Source organism: Drosophila grimshawi, unplaced genomic scaffold (genome assembly GCF_018153295.1).
Source record: "Drosophila grimshawi isolate 15287-2541.00 unplaced genomic scaffold, ASM1815329v1 contig_1369, whole genome shotgun sequence".
Taxonomy (NCBI): Eukaryota; Metazoa; Arthropoda; class Insecta; order Diptera; family Drosophilidae; genus Drosophila; species Drosophila grimshawi.
The window spans coordinates 3,563,995-3,582,208 of record NW_025062891.1 but is presented as its reverse complement, the minus strand read 5'-3'; the positions used below and the strand labels follow the sequence as shown (position 1 = coordinate 3,582,208).

Sequence of the window (18,214 nt, the reverse complement as noted above, 5' to 3'; positions counted from 1 at the left end):
CACTTATTCGAATAAATTATTTTTTAAGAGTGTTTATAATTTGTATAGCGCTTTCAAATACCTTGATAATAACTCAATTCTATAAGAAACGCATTTGAATTAAAACTAGCCTGATTCCACTAACAACATTTCTTACATTCTTCACATTTCCTGTACATTTTCCCATAAGAGAAAACATTTTTTAAATACGCCATTCGCTAAGCATATTGCCAGTTTTAGAAATTCACCACAAAATTCACCACAAACAGCTGATATTTGAAGGAGGGTATGCGATTACTTTAAAATACAATTATAATAAAATAAATTACATGTTTTTGCAATTATTTTTGTAATTTTTGGTTTTTTCCTTTTTAAATATTTTAATTAATTGTTTTATTATCCATTTCGGAAGGAATAAATATAAATTAAATAAATTCAAATAAAATTAAGCCGATCACAAGTGATTAATCTAAATCAACCGGAAGTTTTTCCGACTCACACTTCAACAACAAAGGTGTCGCGAAATGTAAAGAGATGTGAATGTAATAAATGTTGGGCATGTTATTGTGCAACTTTCGGTTAGGGTATTTAATAATTTGCTAGGATTACTGTTACTTTCTAGTGGTCTGGTCAAGTCCGCCATGCGTCGTGAGAGTTATGCATTTATCAAAGAGCTCGGCTCCGTCTGTCTTCTGTTTGTCAGCGCGCCTCTCCAGCTGCTAATTAGATGAAAATAATTTATTTTTATTGCCTGGCCGTAACGCAAATGTTTTAGCCACCACAAAAATAATGTGCGTGTGTGTTTTACTTTTTCTTTTTCATTTTTTTTTGTTTTTTTTGTGCCCTAGTTTTTAATTACAATTAAGTGAACTTAAAGCTTGCTAATGCAGTGTTTAAACTTGAACTGTTTCTCATGTCACCTGTCCACTCTCCGCGACCCCTGACCCCGCCTTCTGATCTCTCTAATAAATGACCAGTGACAAAGTTTAAAAATGGTAAAAAGTGGCAGGCAAAATAAGAAGGAATAGAAAGAACAGCAGCTGGCGGAAAATCATTAAAAAGTATTAAGTAGATGAAAAATGTAATTTATGGCCCAAATTAAACGAAACTAATAGGAAAAGCCAAGCGCCAAACGCCAAGCGCCAAGTCAAGCCAAAGTCACAGGAGCAGCAGCAGCAGTAGTCCAGAGTCTTGCGACTCGTGTCCTTTTGACAGGCACCTTCCGCCGCCTTGTTTTATGAAGATGGACACTTGTAATTCATTCTGCGTTCTGCGACAGGCGCTGAATCAACGGAAATGAGATAGCAACGAGGCAACTTTTTCTCTTTACTCACAATTGTTGCTGCCGTTGCCGTTGCTGTTGTTTTGGCTGTTATTATTGCCAATGCTGCCAATGATAATTTTTCTTCATTCTCAAATTCGTTGCTTTCATCTAAAGTTTACGGGACGTGTGTTAATTTTCTTCATAAATTGCTTTTATTGGCGATTTCGGTGCACCATAAAAAATGGCATAAGGACTCTTAGCATTGAGGAAGCGCAGTTGCTGCCCAATTCTTGTTTTTTGTACACATATAGCTATGAAATTCAGTTGTGTGCAGGATATCTCAAAGTCGGACACTCTCCACTCCAGCATTCTGTTTCTGTATTTTTTAACTAACAACATTTCCAAAGCGACATCTGTTATTCTGTGCTGGCAACTCAGCAGTTGGCAGTTAGCATGATATTTTGTGGATAAATAGAAGTGTTTTAGCTCAAAAAAATAATTGACTAACAGTTGGCCAAACCTGTCAGCTTATTCAAAATTCGGCTCTGAACAGTAGAACTATCAATATTTGGAATTAGCAAATTGCAATTCGTATAAAGCTTAACAGTAATTAGTGGATAAGCTTTCTAATAAATAAAAGATGCAACAATTTAAAGTTCCGCTTATTAGCTATTACGAAGCGCCATCTGTTGAATTGAGCGGAAAACTCAACGCTCCTGCATAAGATTCTGTAAATGAACAGTAGAATTACAGGACTTATGCTTCGTCTGTTGTCTGAGCTAATCACTAAAAACAGCTTTCGGAATAAAGGTCTGAAAAGTTGCAACGCAACCGTTTGGTGGTTGTCTTCGCTTAGGCTGTTAACAAAGCACCTTTGCCAAGTGACTGTCTGTGATGTTAAACACATTTAAGCTGTTATTTCAGATTCAAGAATATAGGAAAGTTTTTATTATAAATTATATGTTAACAGCTGCGCTTTTAACAAATCTTACGGGTTTTCTAAACATTATTTTATTAGCAGTTGCAGAAAGAGTCTTTTGGTCAGTTAACAGGTTTTAAATATTAACTGGTTGTTGTCTTCGCTGCGAAACTTGTTATAAATTGCTGCTGTTGTCCAAAGCAGGCAGCAGTGGGGTTTGTGTCAACGCTTGGAACTGTTCCCATTCTCAGCCATAACTTGTTATCAAGGCTCGATTATTATAGCAATAATCTGCATGGTTTCTGCGCTGACTGCATTTGCTTTTGGCCAAGTTTCGCACTGTTACGCAGCATGCGCGGTGAGCGCACACGTATTTTTGCAGCCTCCCAGCAACCGAACAACAACAACAAGAACCACAACAACAGGAACAACAACAATAAAAGCAGCAGCAATGAAACCGACCCAGTTTCACACGCCCGCTCAACCTTCACTGGACCATAAACATTTTTTGGCACCCCAGCTCCTGTCTCCCGTCTCCTGTGTGCCTTTGTGCATCTCTCTGTGCGTGTTTGAGTGTTGTTGTTTTTTTTTTATCACAACATTTTGGTGCTCTCTTTTTCTCCTCTCTCTCTGTCTCTGTCTCTCTCTCTGTCTCTCTCTCTCTCTCTCTCTCGCTGTGTGTGGCTCGTGACGCTAGCAGGCGGCCAAAAGATAGCAAATGCCGTCAGTTTGAAACATTCGGCTGAAGTGTGCGGTTCTCCAGCTCAAGCGCCAACAGCGCGTCTCTCACTCTCTCTCCATCTCTCTACAGTTAAAGTCGACTGTGTGTGTGTGCGAGTGTGTGTGACTGTGAGTGCGAGTGTGTGACTGTGTGTGCTGTGTGTGTGTGTACGTGTGTACGTGTGTACGTGCTGTGTGGCGTTTATTGTTGTGATAAAAGTGCCGCAGACTCTGTCGAAACATTAAATTCACGTAAAGGCGCTAAAAAGCAATCGTAAAGCGTTGCCAACTCGTCGTAGGCTCGCCTTCACTCGCCTTTTTTTTGTGTTCATTTCATTTTCTGGGCCGCAGCACACATGTAAGTTGTATTTTTCCCTTTTCTTTTTTGCATTGAGAGAATTTGCTTACTCCTGGTATGCTGTGACAAATTGCGCACCTGACAAACGCTCTGTGTAGGTCAGTGTTACACTCTGCTATCTCTCCGTATTTATGTGTGTGTGTGTCTGTGTGTGTGTGTGAGTGTGTGTGTCTGTGTGTATGAGTGTGTGTGTTTGTGGCATACTTTTTAAGCCTTGTCATATTTGCCCTTTTTTCATTGTTGTTCGACTTGTGCTGTTGCTGCTGTTGTTGCTGTTGTCGTTCCTTCAGTGCCAGTCTCCTCTTCAGTCGTTTAACCTGCCAACTGTCAATACAGCTTTTATTGTGGTTGTCTCTGCCCTGCTCCTTTGTGCGTGTGCGTGTGTCAGCCAAATCCGCCTTTGGCTATGTGTCAAGTCATGGCTCCTCATACACATTAGCCATATTTGCGTATGGAGAGTGTGCTCCTCACAACTTGCTCGCTTCGCAGAACAATTGTGGTCCAATTTCGCCCACAATTTTACCCCAAAAATGTTGCGTGCTAATTGCAGCTGTTTGTCTTTTCAATATTCAATATTTGCCGCTCATTAGCAGGCAATGCATAATTTCAATTTGCTATTTAGCATAACAAAGTGTTACCTGTTTCTGTTGTTGTTGTTGTTGCCTGTTTATATGCCACTTAAGCTATGCAATAATTTTGCTGTTCAATTAGTTTTGTGTAGAAATTCGAGCGGAAAATGGCCATCAGGTTATTTTATTTTATTATTTTTTCTTTTTGTTATTCATTCCTTTTCTCTTTTCGGTTTTTATAGCTACTATAAACATAAAAGTTTACCCCAGCTGCACACTCGAACTCAAACACAGCAGATTTTGGCACACACACATGTGGCATGGCATAATAAGTTTTGATTTGGTTTTATTGGTTAAGCCCAGAGGCCAAAAGCAGTTGCCCCCAACAACAAGCACACACACACATACACTCACACACACTACGCACAACGCACAACTTTGACACCTTAATGGCCAAGACGCACGCATGGCTAAACAGTCAAGCTGTAACTCTGGCAGTGAAAGAGGCAGGGGGCGAGTGGAGGGGAGGGGGGAGAGGGAAAGGCAATCAGCCGTCGCACGTCTAATGAAAATGTATAACGAGTTTCTCGTAATAGCAAAAATCTTGACGTATTTATATGTATATTAGTTTCGTATATTTGCTGCTGGCTTGGCATATGCCAACTGTTTGACTGGTTGTCTATCTGTAGGCCCTAACGAGACAGCCAAGAGATAAGTAGAGGGAAATGTCAAGGAAACATGAAGCAGCAGCACAATTCTTATTGAGTTTATCTCGCACAAAGCACAAACAACAACAACACACACTCAGCATCGAAATGAAAAGTTAAGCTCAACTTACTTTTGCTCAGTGAATTTACGTGAGATATTCAATTTAGAAGCATTTAGACAACATCTTATTTGTTTAGATGTAAAATAGCTAGCTATAGCTTTTTGTTTGATAAAATAAATATCAATCTTAATATAGGCTTACAGAAGAGTGGTCTAAGAGTGTTGAGTGCGGCGTTGTAAATTCAATTTGCAACCAATTCGATTCCATTGCCTACTTTGTGGCGTATCTCACTCACGGCCTGTCTGAATGACTGACTGAGTTATCTGTGCCTGCCAAGGATTGAGCTTTCAATTCAATTGCACAACTGACAGCTGATAGCCCCCCTCCTTAGTAGCAACGCCTCCCCGCCTCTGTCTATCCATATTGATTGTCTTGCTCGCATTGTTGCTCATTTTTAGTGGGGGGAATGTGCAACAGACACTTCAAAGTGCGCAACAGAATATCTATTTCGATTTATTCTGATGTGGTTACATTATATTTATTATATTATTTGAATGCAACTTTTATTTGTTTGCCTAATTTGCAACTTGTTTGCTCAACTATAACGTAATGGTTTTATGGTTTAATTAAAATGAATGCTAATCGTATTTACTAAAATTCACATTCAATTCATTGAAATTGTACATTGAAAAACATATATTATGAAATGAATGAGCAGGCCATGTTTATACAATTACATAATATCTAAAATATATTTTAAAAAATAGCTATTTCACTCGTATTTGCATAAACGGAAAGTATTTCCAAATAAACCACAAAAAAATAAATGTAATCCCATTAAAAAAATTAAATAAAATGATAAATACTTAATTAGCTGCAGCTGAAAATACATTAAATGCAACCAAAGAAAAAAGAAAAAAAACGAAACTTGCCACATTTTCAGTTATTTGATGGCAAATAAAAATTTCAATTATTAATTTATCGCTCTGAGGCAAGCAAATTAATTTTACTATTTGGTTTGGTCAACCCGTTTGTAAAGAATATATATTATTTACAGACGTATATATATACAGCCACGCCCCTGTGCGGCATGCATCTAGTATCTGTAAAACTGTCAACCTGCGCCTGACACGGTTTTTTAGTTTTATCATCGGTAAAAACAACAAAAAGAAATTGCCTTCAAACTGTTATTCGTTTTTTGCTTTCATATCTGCCGAAAAGTGGCAAATAAAATTGCAACGCTTTACTTTGCTGCTGCTGCTGCTGTTGCACAATTGCATTTCAATTTCTGCCGCTTCGTTTCCTCTCCCATTCCTCCCCCTACTATCTACAATCCGACAAATTGCCACTAGTTAAAATTCATATTGAAGAATATTTGAAAAATATGCGAAACATTTGGCATTTCTTTTGTGCGAATTCCAACACAAAATTTCTCATAGGCGCTTGAAATTGTTGAAGAATTGTGTTGAAAATTGCCACAGAACAGTTATCAGTTAACATTATTTATTTATTTAGTATTATGAAATATTACTTTGTTTTCATATTATTATTATATTATTCCCCTGGAAGCTTTAAAGTCAAACAGACATTTCCCAACTTGCGGGCTGATCACCCATAAATCTTGCATTCAATATGGAAAACTAAACTCCGTTTTGTACTCAGGCACTCTAGGTGTAAGCTAAATAATTGAGTAAATGCAAAATGAAGTTCGTTATGGGGCCAAAGACACGGTAAATGCATTTTATAAGGCATTCAACTTTTGCCTACACACACACACACACACACACACACACAAAACTTCGCACACTCTGCAAAACTTCATAAAAGCCGCCAAGCCAGAGCTACAAGGCCCGACATTAATGCAAAAAATGTCTGTCCCAGCGTCCGTCTTGCCTGCCTGGCATCTGTCCCAGGCCAAATGGGAAACTTGGCTGGCAACCGAGGCCAACTCGAGTCAGGCCAGCCCAGCCACAAAGCTGCAGCTGAAGATGAAGTGTTTATCTGAGGTTTTTATTATATAATTCTTCGTTTTCTTGTTGCAACGAGTATGCGGTTATTCACACCTATGTCTGTGCAAAAATAAAAAAAAATAAACACTCTGACTAAATTACAATGTCGTCAGGGGCAGAGAGAGAGAGAGAGAGAGACAGAGAGAGAGCTAAGCTCCTTGCACAGGTTATCCGCAGTGGTTTTCACTGAAACTTTGCTGAAAGTTTGACGTTTGCTAATCTGAAATGCAGCGCGTTGTGTGCTTAAACCAGTCCCAGGGGGATTATAAAAATTGGTTTATGGTGGATAAATGCATAATTCTTATTTTTCCAGTTTTTGGCTCGTTAAGTCATAAACTTCGCTCCAGTCCCGACCCTAATGAGAGCTGCACAGGTACAGGTTCTGGGTGGAACAGCTATTGGCTTTCGGCAAATTTAATTATGCAAACAGCAGTTGTTAATGGGTTTTTTAATGCCACGTAACTCTAAATTGAGTCTAGGGTATTTACTACACAGTAACAATTAACAAGGGGTAAAAGTAAAAGATTCTTTAGCTGAAGGTACGAAATTAAAAATATAGATAATAAAATAAAAATATGTTTATATTTGCGTCGTAGATTTTTGTTATTTGAATAGCACAAATGAATTTCTTATAGGGTATAATTTAAAGACTATTTGATATTATATTTTACGCGCATCGTGAAATTTAAATTTTTCATTGATTCTCGCAATTGCATCATTAAAAATGCATTTGTTTTACAGTTCGTGTTGCATTTAATGATGTTGTTGATTTTATTGTTTCATTCAATTCGCATTGTTGTTAAGTCGATTTATTTATGCAGCAGCATGCAAATTTGATTGCGGTCAAAAAAAAAAAAATAGTAAGCTGAAAAGCTGTAAAAAAAAATAATAAAATTTTGTATTCAACATGCTCAAGGCCTTGAAGTGCTTGTGAGAGTAAATATATAAATTCAACGAAATAAATTCCAAAATTTATTTCCATTTTCTTGCTCTAATTGTTGAAATGTAAATATTTGCATATATATATATATATATATATATATATATACATATCTATAAATATATAGAAGGAAAAACTTTGCATTTGGTGCAAATTAAAAAGTTTTCGTCATGTTTGATGTGAGTTTTCTTATCGTTTTTTATGCTATTTTTTTCTTACTTGCAGAAATTTGTGAAACCATCAGCAGCAGCGCTCTCATCCGCATCCCTTACATCGGCGGACAGTGGGGAAATTGATATCGATGGCGATAACGGTTCCGGACATGGCGGGGTAAGTTCCTCCTCAACGCATTCCAATCACGAATGCCGAATTTCAATTAATTTCATCGAGAGACTCATCGATGAGCAGGGAGTGCGAGATTGAGTCCAGGACCCGGGTCAACAAATTTGCTGAAGTGCTGATTCAGCATGCTATGCATCTTCATCTTCATCAGCAGCTTTCCGCATGATAGGCTAATGAAAGTTGCCAGCAGTCTGTTATTATTTAACTTATTCTCAGTTTGTTTATTGCATTTTATTGCATTTGCATATATTTTGTGGAGTTATATGCATAATAAATTCCCATGTGTACACTGTCTATGGAAAACTTATTGTTTTGCAAGTGCGAATATGTATTCTATTCATACACTCAGACAAAATCGACATGAATTTTAGAAAATTGCCTTGTTTTGGCACTAAGGATAACTCTCCTTATTATTCAGAATGTATATTTCTAAAATTGATCCCAATGTCTTTCCAAGCTTTTTCATTTCTTAATTCTAAAATTAGAAAAAGTATGTCTAATTTCGAATGTCTGTTTTTATATGTATACACAGAACTCTTTTGTTGCTTATATTATTATTAAACATTGGTACTTTAAGATTTCACTTATACAAACATTTCAATAGATTATAAAAAGCAAAGAAAGCAAATTGCAATACTATTTTATGCATTTTAGAAAGGATTTTAATTAAAAATACAAAAAAAGCTTTTCAAATATGAAGAAATGATTTTTTCGAATATTTATAAATTATTTCTAAAACATAGAAAATTATTTTTACTTTTGATGTGTGTATTTAATGTTGGGTTACTGTTTTATTATATATTTTATTCCATATTAGAACCGCCTCTGTGCATGCAAAGCACAGCGAATTAAAGAGCCATAATTTATGTAAAATATTGAAATATGAATTCGCAAACTTTTATAAATTAGCCTAGCAACAAATAGAATGTAATTTTAAGTAAACTGAAGCAAATTTGAAATCACTACAGTCTTTAAGCCATTTAACAAATTATGCGGCTACTGTTTTCAGTGGAGAGATTCTGGGAATTGTGAATAATTTATTAAAACGCTTGCCAAGCCATAACTCTTGAACAGTTTAGGGTCATGAAGCGAAGATGCCACTTGTTTGTATGTAGTTTAATAAGTATCAACAGCTTGACAGTGGTGCACAAAGGTTACAGAGAGAGTTGGTTGTTCACACGGCAAGGAGTAGATGGGGAAATAAATAAATAACCAAGTTCCTTATGCCAAAATCACAATGATCCGACGTGTTATCTCTCTGTACATGTCATAAACTTTCCTAAAGAGTCGACAAAAGGTTCTGTGTGTGTGCCAAGTTATACGTGAAACAAACAAAACAAAAAGGTGAAAAATTTACACGTTTTCAACGGAAATGGTAGCTTACATAATCAAAACTTGGCGTTGAAAATTGTTTATGCGCATGAAATGTTAATGCAACACACACACACACACACGCACACATACAGATAGCCTGCCACTTGTGTTATGCGTGTGTGTTTGACATGTGAGCGACATTTTGTTTGAAAGTTTTTTGACAGTCGCTGCTCGACATACATTGAAAACACACCAACAAACACACATCGTCAATTGTTGGCACAGACTTTTTGATTTGTTTTTAGCGCGCGCAGACTTCAAACAAAACAGTAATACAACAACAACAACAACAACAACAAATAAAAAAAAAGAGGATTAAAAAAAAAAAGGAAAACTAATTAAAATGCGTTGCGCTGTCATTCGCATGCCATCCACCCATCAGTCACTCCCTTCATCTGCATGTGGAGAAATGAAAAATAAAAGAAAATATCGTTTAATTAAATTCTTTTTCGGTTGCCAATTTCCTTTCTATTGCTTCTCGTTCTCGAATTTAATGAAATATTTTGCCAATCTGCTGCTGCTGCTGCTGCTGCTGTCCTTTGCTGTCCTTTGCTGTTTGCCATTTGTGTTTGCGCAGAGACAAAAACCTAAATAAAAGTTGCTACAAATAAGGAATAATAAACAGGAAGCATAAAAATTAAAGCCAGTCGCGTAATTCAATCTCTCATTGATGCGGGGCACGTTGCTTGTTGCACGTTGTGGCCTTTCTTTTTGTGCCGTGCCGTGCCGTGCCGCGCTCCTGTTACTAAATCAACATGAACAATTTCCGAAATGGCTGCTTCACTCGAATTTGCATAAGCAAAAAACGAGTTGAATATGTGTGATGGCATATTTGGCTATTTGTTTCATCGCTGAGATATGAAAATGCAACATAAATAGTCAAAACTTTTGCAAAAAAAAATAAAAACAAAAAAAGGTTGCTGCTGCTGTTGATGAGTTGACCAAATATAAAGCCAAGTCCGCATCCAAAGCGTTTGCCCGTCCAGCTGATGCCTGTCACATTCTCACTGTCTCTTGCCCTCTCTCTCTCTCTCTCCGCCTCTGTCTCTTTCTCTCGTTGTACGTGCACATTTTCGCACTGTGGCATTTTTCTAATTTCCCCTTTTTGGCCTCTGCTCGGGACGCTTTCCTTTCTGCGCCATTTCCGTTGCGGCATTGCTGCATGTCCTGCTGCTGCTGTTGCTCTTGCTGCTGCTGCTCCTGCTGCTGCTGCCTGCCTGTCTGAATTGGTATGTCCTGCTCCGTATGAGCTGGCATTTTTATGCAACTGACAAACGCCAACGTAGCTACTCATGTGTATATGAGTTGAATACACCCCAACCCCCCCACCGCCCAACACCATCTCACATCTCCATCTCATCACACGTCCTGACTTGTTGGCAGCAGGCAAATGTAATTTGTTATACGCTCCGTTGGCCCCTTGAGGTTAGCGCAATACAGTTGTCAACTATTTCGCTTCACTTTAAAGTAGGAGCATCAGCCAGAAAGGTATTTGCTGTTTTCTATTTTTGAACTTGCCACTCAAATGTTGCAGCAACAAATATTGAAATACTTAAGTGTCAAGTAGCAAACTCTCTGCTGACTGTTTGCTGCTCCGCTGGGCTTCATTTCGTTACGCAAATGAGACTAGCTGAAAATGGTTGTCTGCGAGTCATGTGATTAATATCATTTGCCTCAGGAGCGAGAAGAACTTTTGACAGCAGTGTTGAACAGCGCCAAACTGTAGCTAGCAAAGTCAAGCTTGCAGCATTAAAAACTTTTCAGATACTTTTCACAGAGAGAGAGCGAGGAAAGAGAAGAGGAGTCAGAGCTAGTTCATAGGATTTCAGCTGGTGTCATCTGAGTTTTAAGCGTACATTATTAATGATTTACAATGAAATGCTTTCGCCTCGTGCTTCTGCTGTCCTTTGCCTTTTGCTGTCTGGTGCCGCTGCGTCCGTTTATAAATTATGATGAATTTGGGGCATGTGCCTAATGTGTCATTTCGCATAAGCTGCAGTTGTTTTTAGATTAATCAGAGGATGCCAAGTTAATCAACGCATATGCCACATGATTTATGACACTGTTGTGCGGTTTGTGCCTCCATTTAACACATGTTCCACAATCTTAAGTGTTTTTGCGACAATCGTCGAGGGAGTATTGAAAGCATCCACCCGCGCCCATTTTTGAGGGCTGTCAACAACATAATGAGATTTTGTTAAAGCCCAGCAAATGTGCAATGATCGGCATATTTGGCCTTAAGCCAACATGCCGCACATTGAGGCAGGTCAGCATGGTCCAGCTGCAGCCAGCAATGTGCCAGGCTGGTTTTGCTTGTTGCTGGGGCTGTCGACGCAATAAGCCGCATTGCATTGGATTTAGTAGGCTGCTACATGGCACGTGGCATGTGCATCTCCCAGTTGATTAATAACGTGCACATGCCTGCACGTGCACCATCCAAAGGCAGCAACTGTTTGCATAACACACTATAATACTCAAATACACACACAAAGCACACACACACACACATTCGCAGTATGTACGTGCCGCATAGTGGCTGCGCTGTTGGTATTTGTGTTACACATGCCACACACACACTGTGTGCAAATTCGGTAAATGCGCATGGGACAATAAATTAACTTCGATTGACATGGTTGCCGCACGGGAAACGCATTAGCTGCAAATACATACAGATCCGAGCTGAGCGCCCATTCACTAAAAGAAATCAAAGTGTGAATTGCACCAATACGAAAAGGAATAATAAATGCAAAAAAATTGAGCTCAAAAGATATTTAAATAATGATTTTATTTTAATATAATTGCGGCCATTTACAATGTGTAACAACTTTAATTTGGTTGCAAATTACTGGTACTCAATGGATAAGCCTCAATTTGAAAGACAAAGTTGGTCTGTATAAAATCGTTTAAGTCTTCTTCGAATAAGTGAACCTATGAGTTGAATAGGAGGTGTTGAGGTTTAACCAGCTGTGAAGGCGTGAAATTGAATTAATTATTTTCCTGAGGGGTTTAATCTAAAGCGCTCTGCTTAGAACATTAAGAACAGTAAGCAGAAACCAGCAAGTCGACATTTTGTATCGAACTGATTTTATTGCTTATATGGTTAACAGAGTTCACTTATTTAATAATTATTACAAGACATTATTACAGTGTATTTCAGTGTATTTTTCCTTTGTTGAAAATGTAGCACATGTTTCAACTCAAATGATTTATTTATGAAATACCTGCTGAGGTTTCTACGTCCTTTTTGAGACAAACAACCTGCTTTCTTTACTTGCTTAAAATATGGCTCATTTTTGAATAGGGTTCTTTCTTGAAGAGTTTAAATGTGTTTCTGCCAATGAAGGGTTAACGACCATAAGTTTGTTGACTTTTGTTGAACTTTGTTGCTGTCGAATTGGCAGAGTAGATAAATCAAAAACAGCGCTCAATACTATAAACTATGCTTTGACATAAAATCAAGGTAAAATACAAAGATTTAAAAGATGATTAATAGCGAACATAAATTGTATATGACAGTTATATATTGGGAACATTTTTTCATTTATTAACTTGCTTTGGGCTGGCAATTTTCACTAGTTGAGAGTTAGACATACATGTATATTGGAAACATTGCTTAGTTTATTAACTTTGCTGAGGTAAGCAGTTTTCGCTCAGTGTGCTTAACATCCCAAAAATGTATGCAGCACATTCTTTCAATCACACACACACACACACACACCAGCACACACACACACACACACGCTGTGAGCACGCAATGTGTTTATGTAGACGGCGGGCATCTGTTTTATATGGACGGTGTGAATGGCTGCTTGCCTGTGCCGTGTTCTCTGTTCTGCTCTGCTCTCTCTCTCTCTCTCTCTCTCTCTGAAACCAGCTAAAAGCTGTGAATCTTCTGAATCATGCTTTGTTGTTGTTGTTGCTGTTAGCCCTGCTGTTCCAGCTGAGGCTGCTGCTGCTGCTGCTGCTGCTGTTGCTGTTGTGGCTGCTTTTAAGTACGTGCATATAATTTGCAGAGTTGTCGCTGGCACTTCTACTCGACTGTCGTGCTGTCAATATCACTTGCTTACATGGGAATTTATTGTTGACAGCGCACATAATACATAATGCATGTGGCACACACACACACACGCACACACACATACATGCCTACGCACCATATGCTATGTAGGGATTTGCGTGTGCGGCTGTGCAGTAGGGTTGGGCTTTTAGAAGCTCTACATTCGATAGACATTGAAATTTATTGTGATTGTAATGTCAACCAACACAGCTGAATGGAAATGAGCCCTTCCCCCAAACCCGCCGAACTTCCCCTAAAACATATGTTATCCCTCTGCATGTGTATGGGTGTATGGGTGAATGTTGTCCTTTTTATACCCAGTGTCATTCTATAGACAAAGTATTTAATCAAACATATCTCAATCATTGATTTATTGAAAAATGTATCTCATTTCTGGCAGAAAATACAAAACTCTTTGAGTGTAAAATATGAGACAAAGTTTGTATAGACGAAAGATAAATTTCCATGCAATGGAGTTGGAAGGTCAATGCTTTCCATACAAATAATTGATTATGTTTGGAAATGGGCGGACAAGTTTTTCATTTTTATGAAAGATCTGCTAGATGCTTGTGAATACAGGGTATTTGCAAGTCGCTCGGCTACAATTAGGGCTTTGTTATTTACTTTGTATGCTGATCTAGGCTAGGCATGAAGCAGTTTGGCTGTTTGGCTTCCTGTATTCATTACTCAATGTCTGCCCCCCTGTCTCCATCTCTCTCTCTCTTTCTCTCTCTCTCTCTCGCTCTCCCGCTTTTTCTCCTTTTTTTGCGGCATTATATCACAAGCTTAATTCCTATACACATAGATACAGAGACTAATCCAAATTAGGCTGCATGCAGAGGGACACAGATAACATTAACAAACAGGATTTTTGTTTTGGGGTCTGTGTGGTGTCCTGGCAAGCGCTGCATGTTGTTGCTGGTGTTTTCCTGTCCTCTGGCACTGTGCTTACTTGTGGCACATTGCGCATACGCCCCGTTAAGCCACAGCCACAACTACGGCAGTCTGAGAATGAGATGTTTGCGACAAGCATGTAGATTGAATTAACGATACAACAACAACAACAACAGCAGCAGCAGCAACGACAAGCGTAACAACAATTGCTACAACAAGAACAACAACAATTGCTACAACAAGAACAACAACAACAACAATTGCTACAACAAGAACAACAACAACAACAACAATTGCTACAACAAGTATAACATCAGAGCATATCATTTTGGAAGTCAAGCGAAAAGTCATTGTCAAAGTTGTTGTTTATTTTTTTTTGTCGTCCTCCTTGTCGCCATTTTGTGTGTGTTTTTTATGCGCATTGTTTTGTCGCGTCCCCTTTTCTTGGTTGGTCGGATTCCTTTAGGGGCTTTTCCTGCTGCATAATTTATGGCAATAAATTCGCTTAACTTTACGACAATTTGTCGCTGCAAAGTGTGCCATAAAATTTCAAACACACAACTCGCGAAACCCTAGGCACAGACCCAGACCCAGACCCAGACCCAGTCGTAGGCAGACAGCCATAAGCAGCTATAATTTGATTTTGGTTGAATCGCGATCCAAGCGCCCTAAATAATTGATTTCTCCTCACTTTGATGTGGCTGCTTAGCATTCTAATTGATTTTGGCGTTGGGCGGTGCTTTAGTTATAATTAAAATCAAGCGTGGCACTGTTAGCGTTTCCCCCATTGCTGCAATTGCTGCAATTGCTGCCACAGCCACTTCAATTAGTGCAACGCTTGATGCCCAAAACTCCAATTTCGACTGCACTTCAAAGGCCGGCAACGTTCTAAATTGCAAATGCCAAAGCGACCAGACAGCCAGTCGTTGGTCAATCAGTTTGTCAATCTGCCAAACAGGTAACTCATGGGGGAAAGATTCGCTCGGCAACTTCAACTTCGACTTGACTGAACTGAACTGGACTTGACTTAACTTGAGTGCTGTCCAGGTACTTCCCCAGAGTTTTATTCCCCATCACTGAGGAGACTCAAGCCTGTGGTCTCATTTCTACCACAAGTGCTGCGAGTACAGTTTGATAGCTGAAATTTGAGCAATAATAGTGCAACATTCCACCGATGCCTGCGGCCAACAAATATCTCATTTAGCTAGCTATTTTAATAGTTTTTTTTTTAAAGTGAGTTTTATGCGGCATCCAAGTTCTTTACACTAAATTTTATTTAAATATTGCTTATTGTTCGGTGACCTGCTTTTATTTTGTCAGCTGAGGAATTTGCAACTGTAGAGTTTTAATAAAATAATACTGAAATGAACATCACTTTTCAAAATAATATTTAGAAAATATTCTCCGATTTTATACGTTGATTACCAGATAACTTTAAGCTTATCAAAGTTTCACATAGCTCAAATATATTGAAAATTATAGAGGGTATCTGTTAGTCGTTGGTGTATTGTCAGCTGGTAGCATTCTAAGATGCTTCTGCTGCATACACTTTGGGCGGAGGTTCTCTCGCTGTGCTCCTTCTTCATCGTCGTGCTTCAGTTTTCCACTTACTACTTGAGCAGCCTTTGGGACACAATTTCCCTCTCCCTGGGCGATGAGTGTTTCTCCGACTGCGGAAAGTTCTTCTTATTTCTTTGCACTTTTTCAAAAGGCCATTTGTCATTCAGACGGCATTGCCACGTTGCAATTTGACAGGTAACCACACACTTAAGTATATGTTCGTGTGTTGCATGCTTTTAGGCTGGCTGTTCAACGTGCGGCAGTTTGTTGAACTTGCTGCTGGCATTTACTAAGAGCTAACAGCTAGGAGCTGAGAGCCGCAATCTCCTTAAAGGCTCTGTTTGCTGCTGCTAGGTCAAGCAACCCGTCTTAATGCCATGAATAATTCAGCTCTGTGTTCAGCCAGCAGCTGCTGCTGCTGCTGCTGCTGGTGCAGGAGCAACATGCCACAAAATGTTGCTGTGGCTTGCAAGTTAATTACATTTGTTGCATACGTGTAGTGAGAGCGTTGATTGCATGGGGCATGCAATCCGAGGCTGCAACTGAAGCAGCCTCTGACAGTATACCCCATGTGAACGGTGTGGCCTTCTATTTGAATGCAACCGCAAAGCGGAGCACGGCAGCCAACACAGATGAGCACAGAACCATTTACTTTGGTTTGTCTACATCACACACATACACACACACACACGCACAGCAGCCACAACAATGCGGTTCTCATTCATTAGTCAAACAATGCGCTGTCAAAATATTTGCATCAATAAATGATGAATGCAAAATAAATGAATTACTGTGCGTATGACTCTGTGTGTGTGTGTGTGTTTATGTGTGTTGTATGCCACACATACACAAATGTTAAATGCATCAATAGCAATTTATATTTTAATTATGTTTAGTCTGAGTTGAATTCAACGAGCGTCCTTGTTGCCTGCTTTCTATGTTGTCCAACTATCAACATTCAGCATTTCAATTCAAAACTTGCTCCGAGAGGATTGCCACGTAAGAGGAAAATATGTGGGGCAGGCACGAAGCAAGTGGCAAGGTCACGTTTGGGTAGCTGAGTAAAACTAAATAATTGCCTGTAAGCAAATGCAACATATTTTTCCAAAGAGCGACTTGTTCAACAATGTTTCTTTAACAATCAAAATGAAATAAAATTTACTGTGCATATGCCATTTATTATAGCTATTTATGTATTTAATGTCAACTAAAGTAAAAAGTTGAATCAAATAAAATGTAAAATAATATGAAAAAGATATGAAATATTTACAAGATTTCTGGGTGCGTATTTAAATGCGAAAATGCTTGTGAAATCATATGTATTTTAATCTTACTCCACATATGCCATTTTAAACGCTCTGTCAAAAGCAATATTCCGTCGGATATGGTCTTATCTGGCCAGAAGCTTTACAGCTCATTTCACCTCTGAGTCGGCATAAATAATTTATTGTCAACTCTTTGCTGAGCAAACAGCATTTAAATGCAATTATTTACAGCTCATCTCACAGTCGATCAGCCGCGAGAGAAAAAGCTTCTTTGCTGCTCCGTCATGTCCTTTGCTCAACGAAACATTTCTAAGCGCTCGCAATTGACTGAGCAGCTTGCAAAAGCCACGCCCCGTTGCATTGTTAGCGAGGTGGAAGCGGGGGCGTTGTGTGCGATGGCAAAATGGGGGAGTGCATTACAATTTTAATGATGTGCAATGGCAGTCAAGTCAAGTCTTCTTCTTCTACTTCTACTTCTACTTCTGCTCTGTAAACGTGTGTGGGAGTCTCCCTTTTTCCCTTTCCCCTTGGCTGCTGCTTTTAGTTCACTTACTTTTGCAGCAGCAGCAGTAGCTGTAGCAGCACAAGCACAGGCACAGGCACACATTAAGTCGCGTCTCTGGTGACGCAATTAAAATGCAGCAGCAACTTTAACATCTTGCTGAGAACACGCCCATATGCAGTCAGGTTTATTGCTTGGCTAAGCTCATCAGCAGCAGCAGCAGCAGCAGCAGCAGTGGAAGGATGAGGATGGGATGAAAACAGCATTAGCATAAGCGTCGCGAAGAAGCGGGTATTAAAAATGTTGTCTTATTAGCTGCAAAGTGTGTGCAGCTTATGCGTTAAAGACACACCCACTCCTAGTTCCCTGGATAGTGCATGCAAATTACTATTTAGACAGATGGATGGGGCAGGGGCAGAGGGAGTCAAGTATAATTTAAGCTCTTGTAGCATTTATCGATTCAAACCTTAGCGCCTTAGGCCTTTGATGATATTTGATCAGCAACAGGAAAAGGGCAAAAGGGAAAGCGCCCAACTCCAAGTCGGGGTCTGTATTTAATGTTTTTGTGGCTGTTTTTGAGGGTTGGGCTCTGCTAGCCCATAAAAAGGATTAATTATGCCCTAAGTTGCAAGCAGAGCAGCGGCAACACCATCATCATCTGCTGCCTCAATTAGCGCTGAGCTAACAAGTTGA

At 39.1% G+C, this 18,214-nt stretch overlaps 1 protein-coding gene across 4 annotated transcripts in view; it reads left to right on the top strand.

Annotated features, from left to right (window-relative positions):
• Positions 1-18,214, top strand: part of LOC6559388 (syndecan) — a 123,595-nt gene that overhangs the window by 90,205 nt on the left and 15,176 nt on the right. For 3 of the 4 annotated variants that reach the window (XM_043216430.1, XM_043216428.1, XM_043216427.1), the window contains exon 3: positions 7,753-7,857. In XM_043216430.1, the coding sequence (XP_043072365.1) occupies positions 7,753-7,857 (105 nt within the window). Of the gene's footprint in view, positions 1-6,930; positions 6,961-7,752; positions 7,858-18,214 lie in introns of those variants that run through there. The other variant, XM_043216429.1, reaches the window with a different exon arrangement.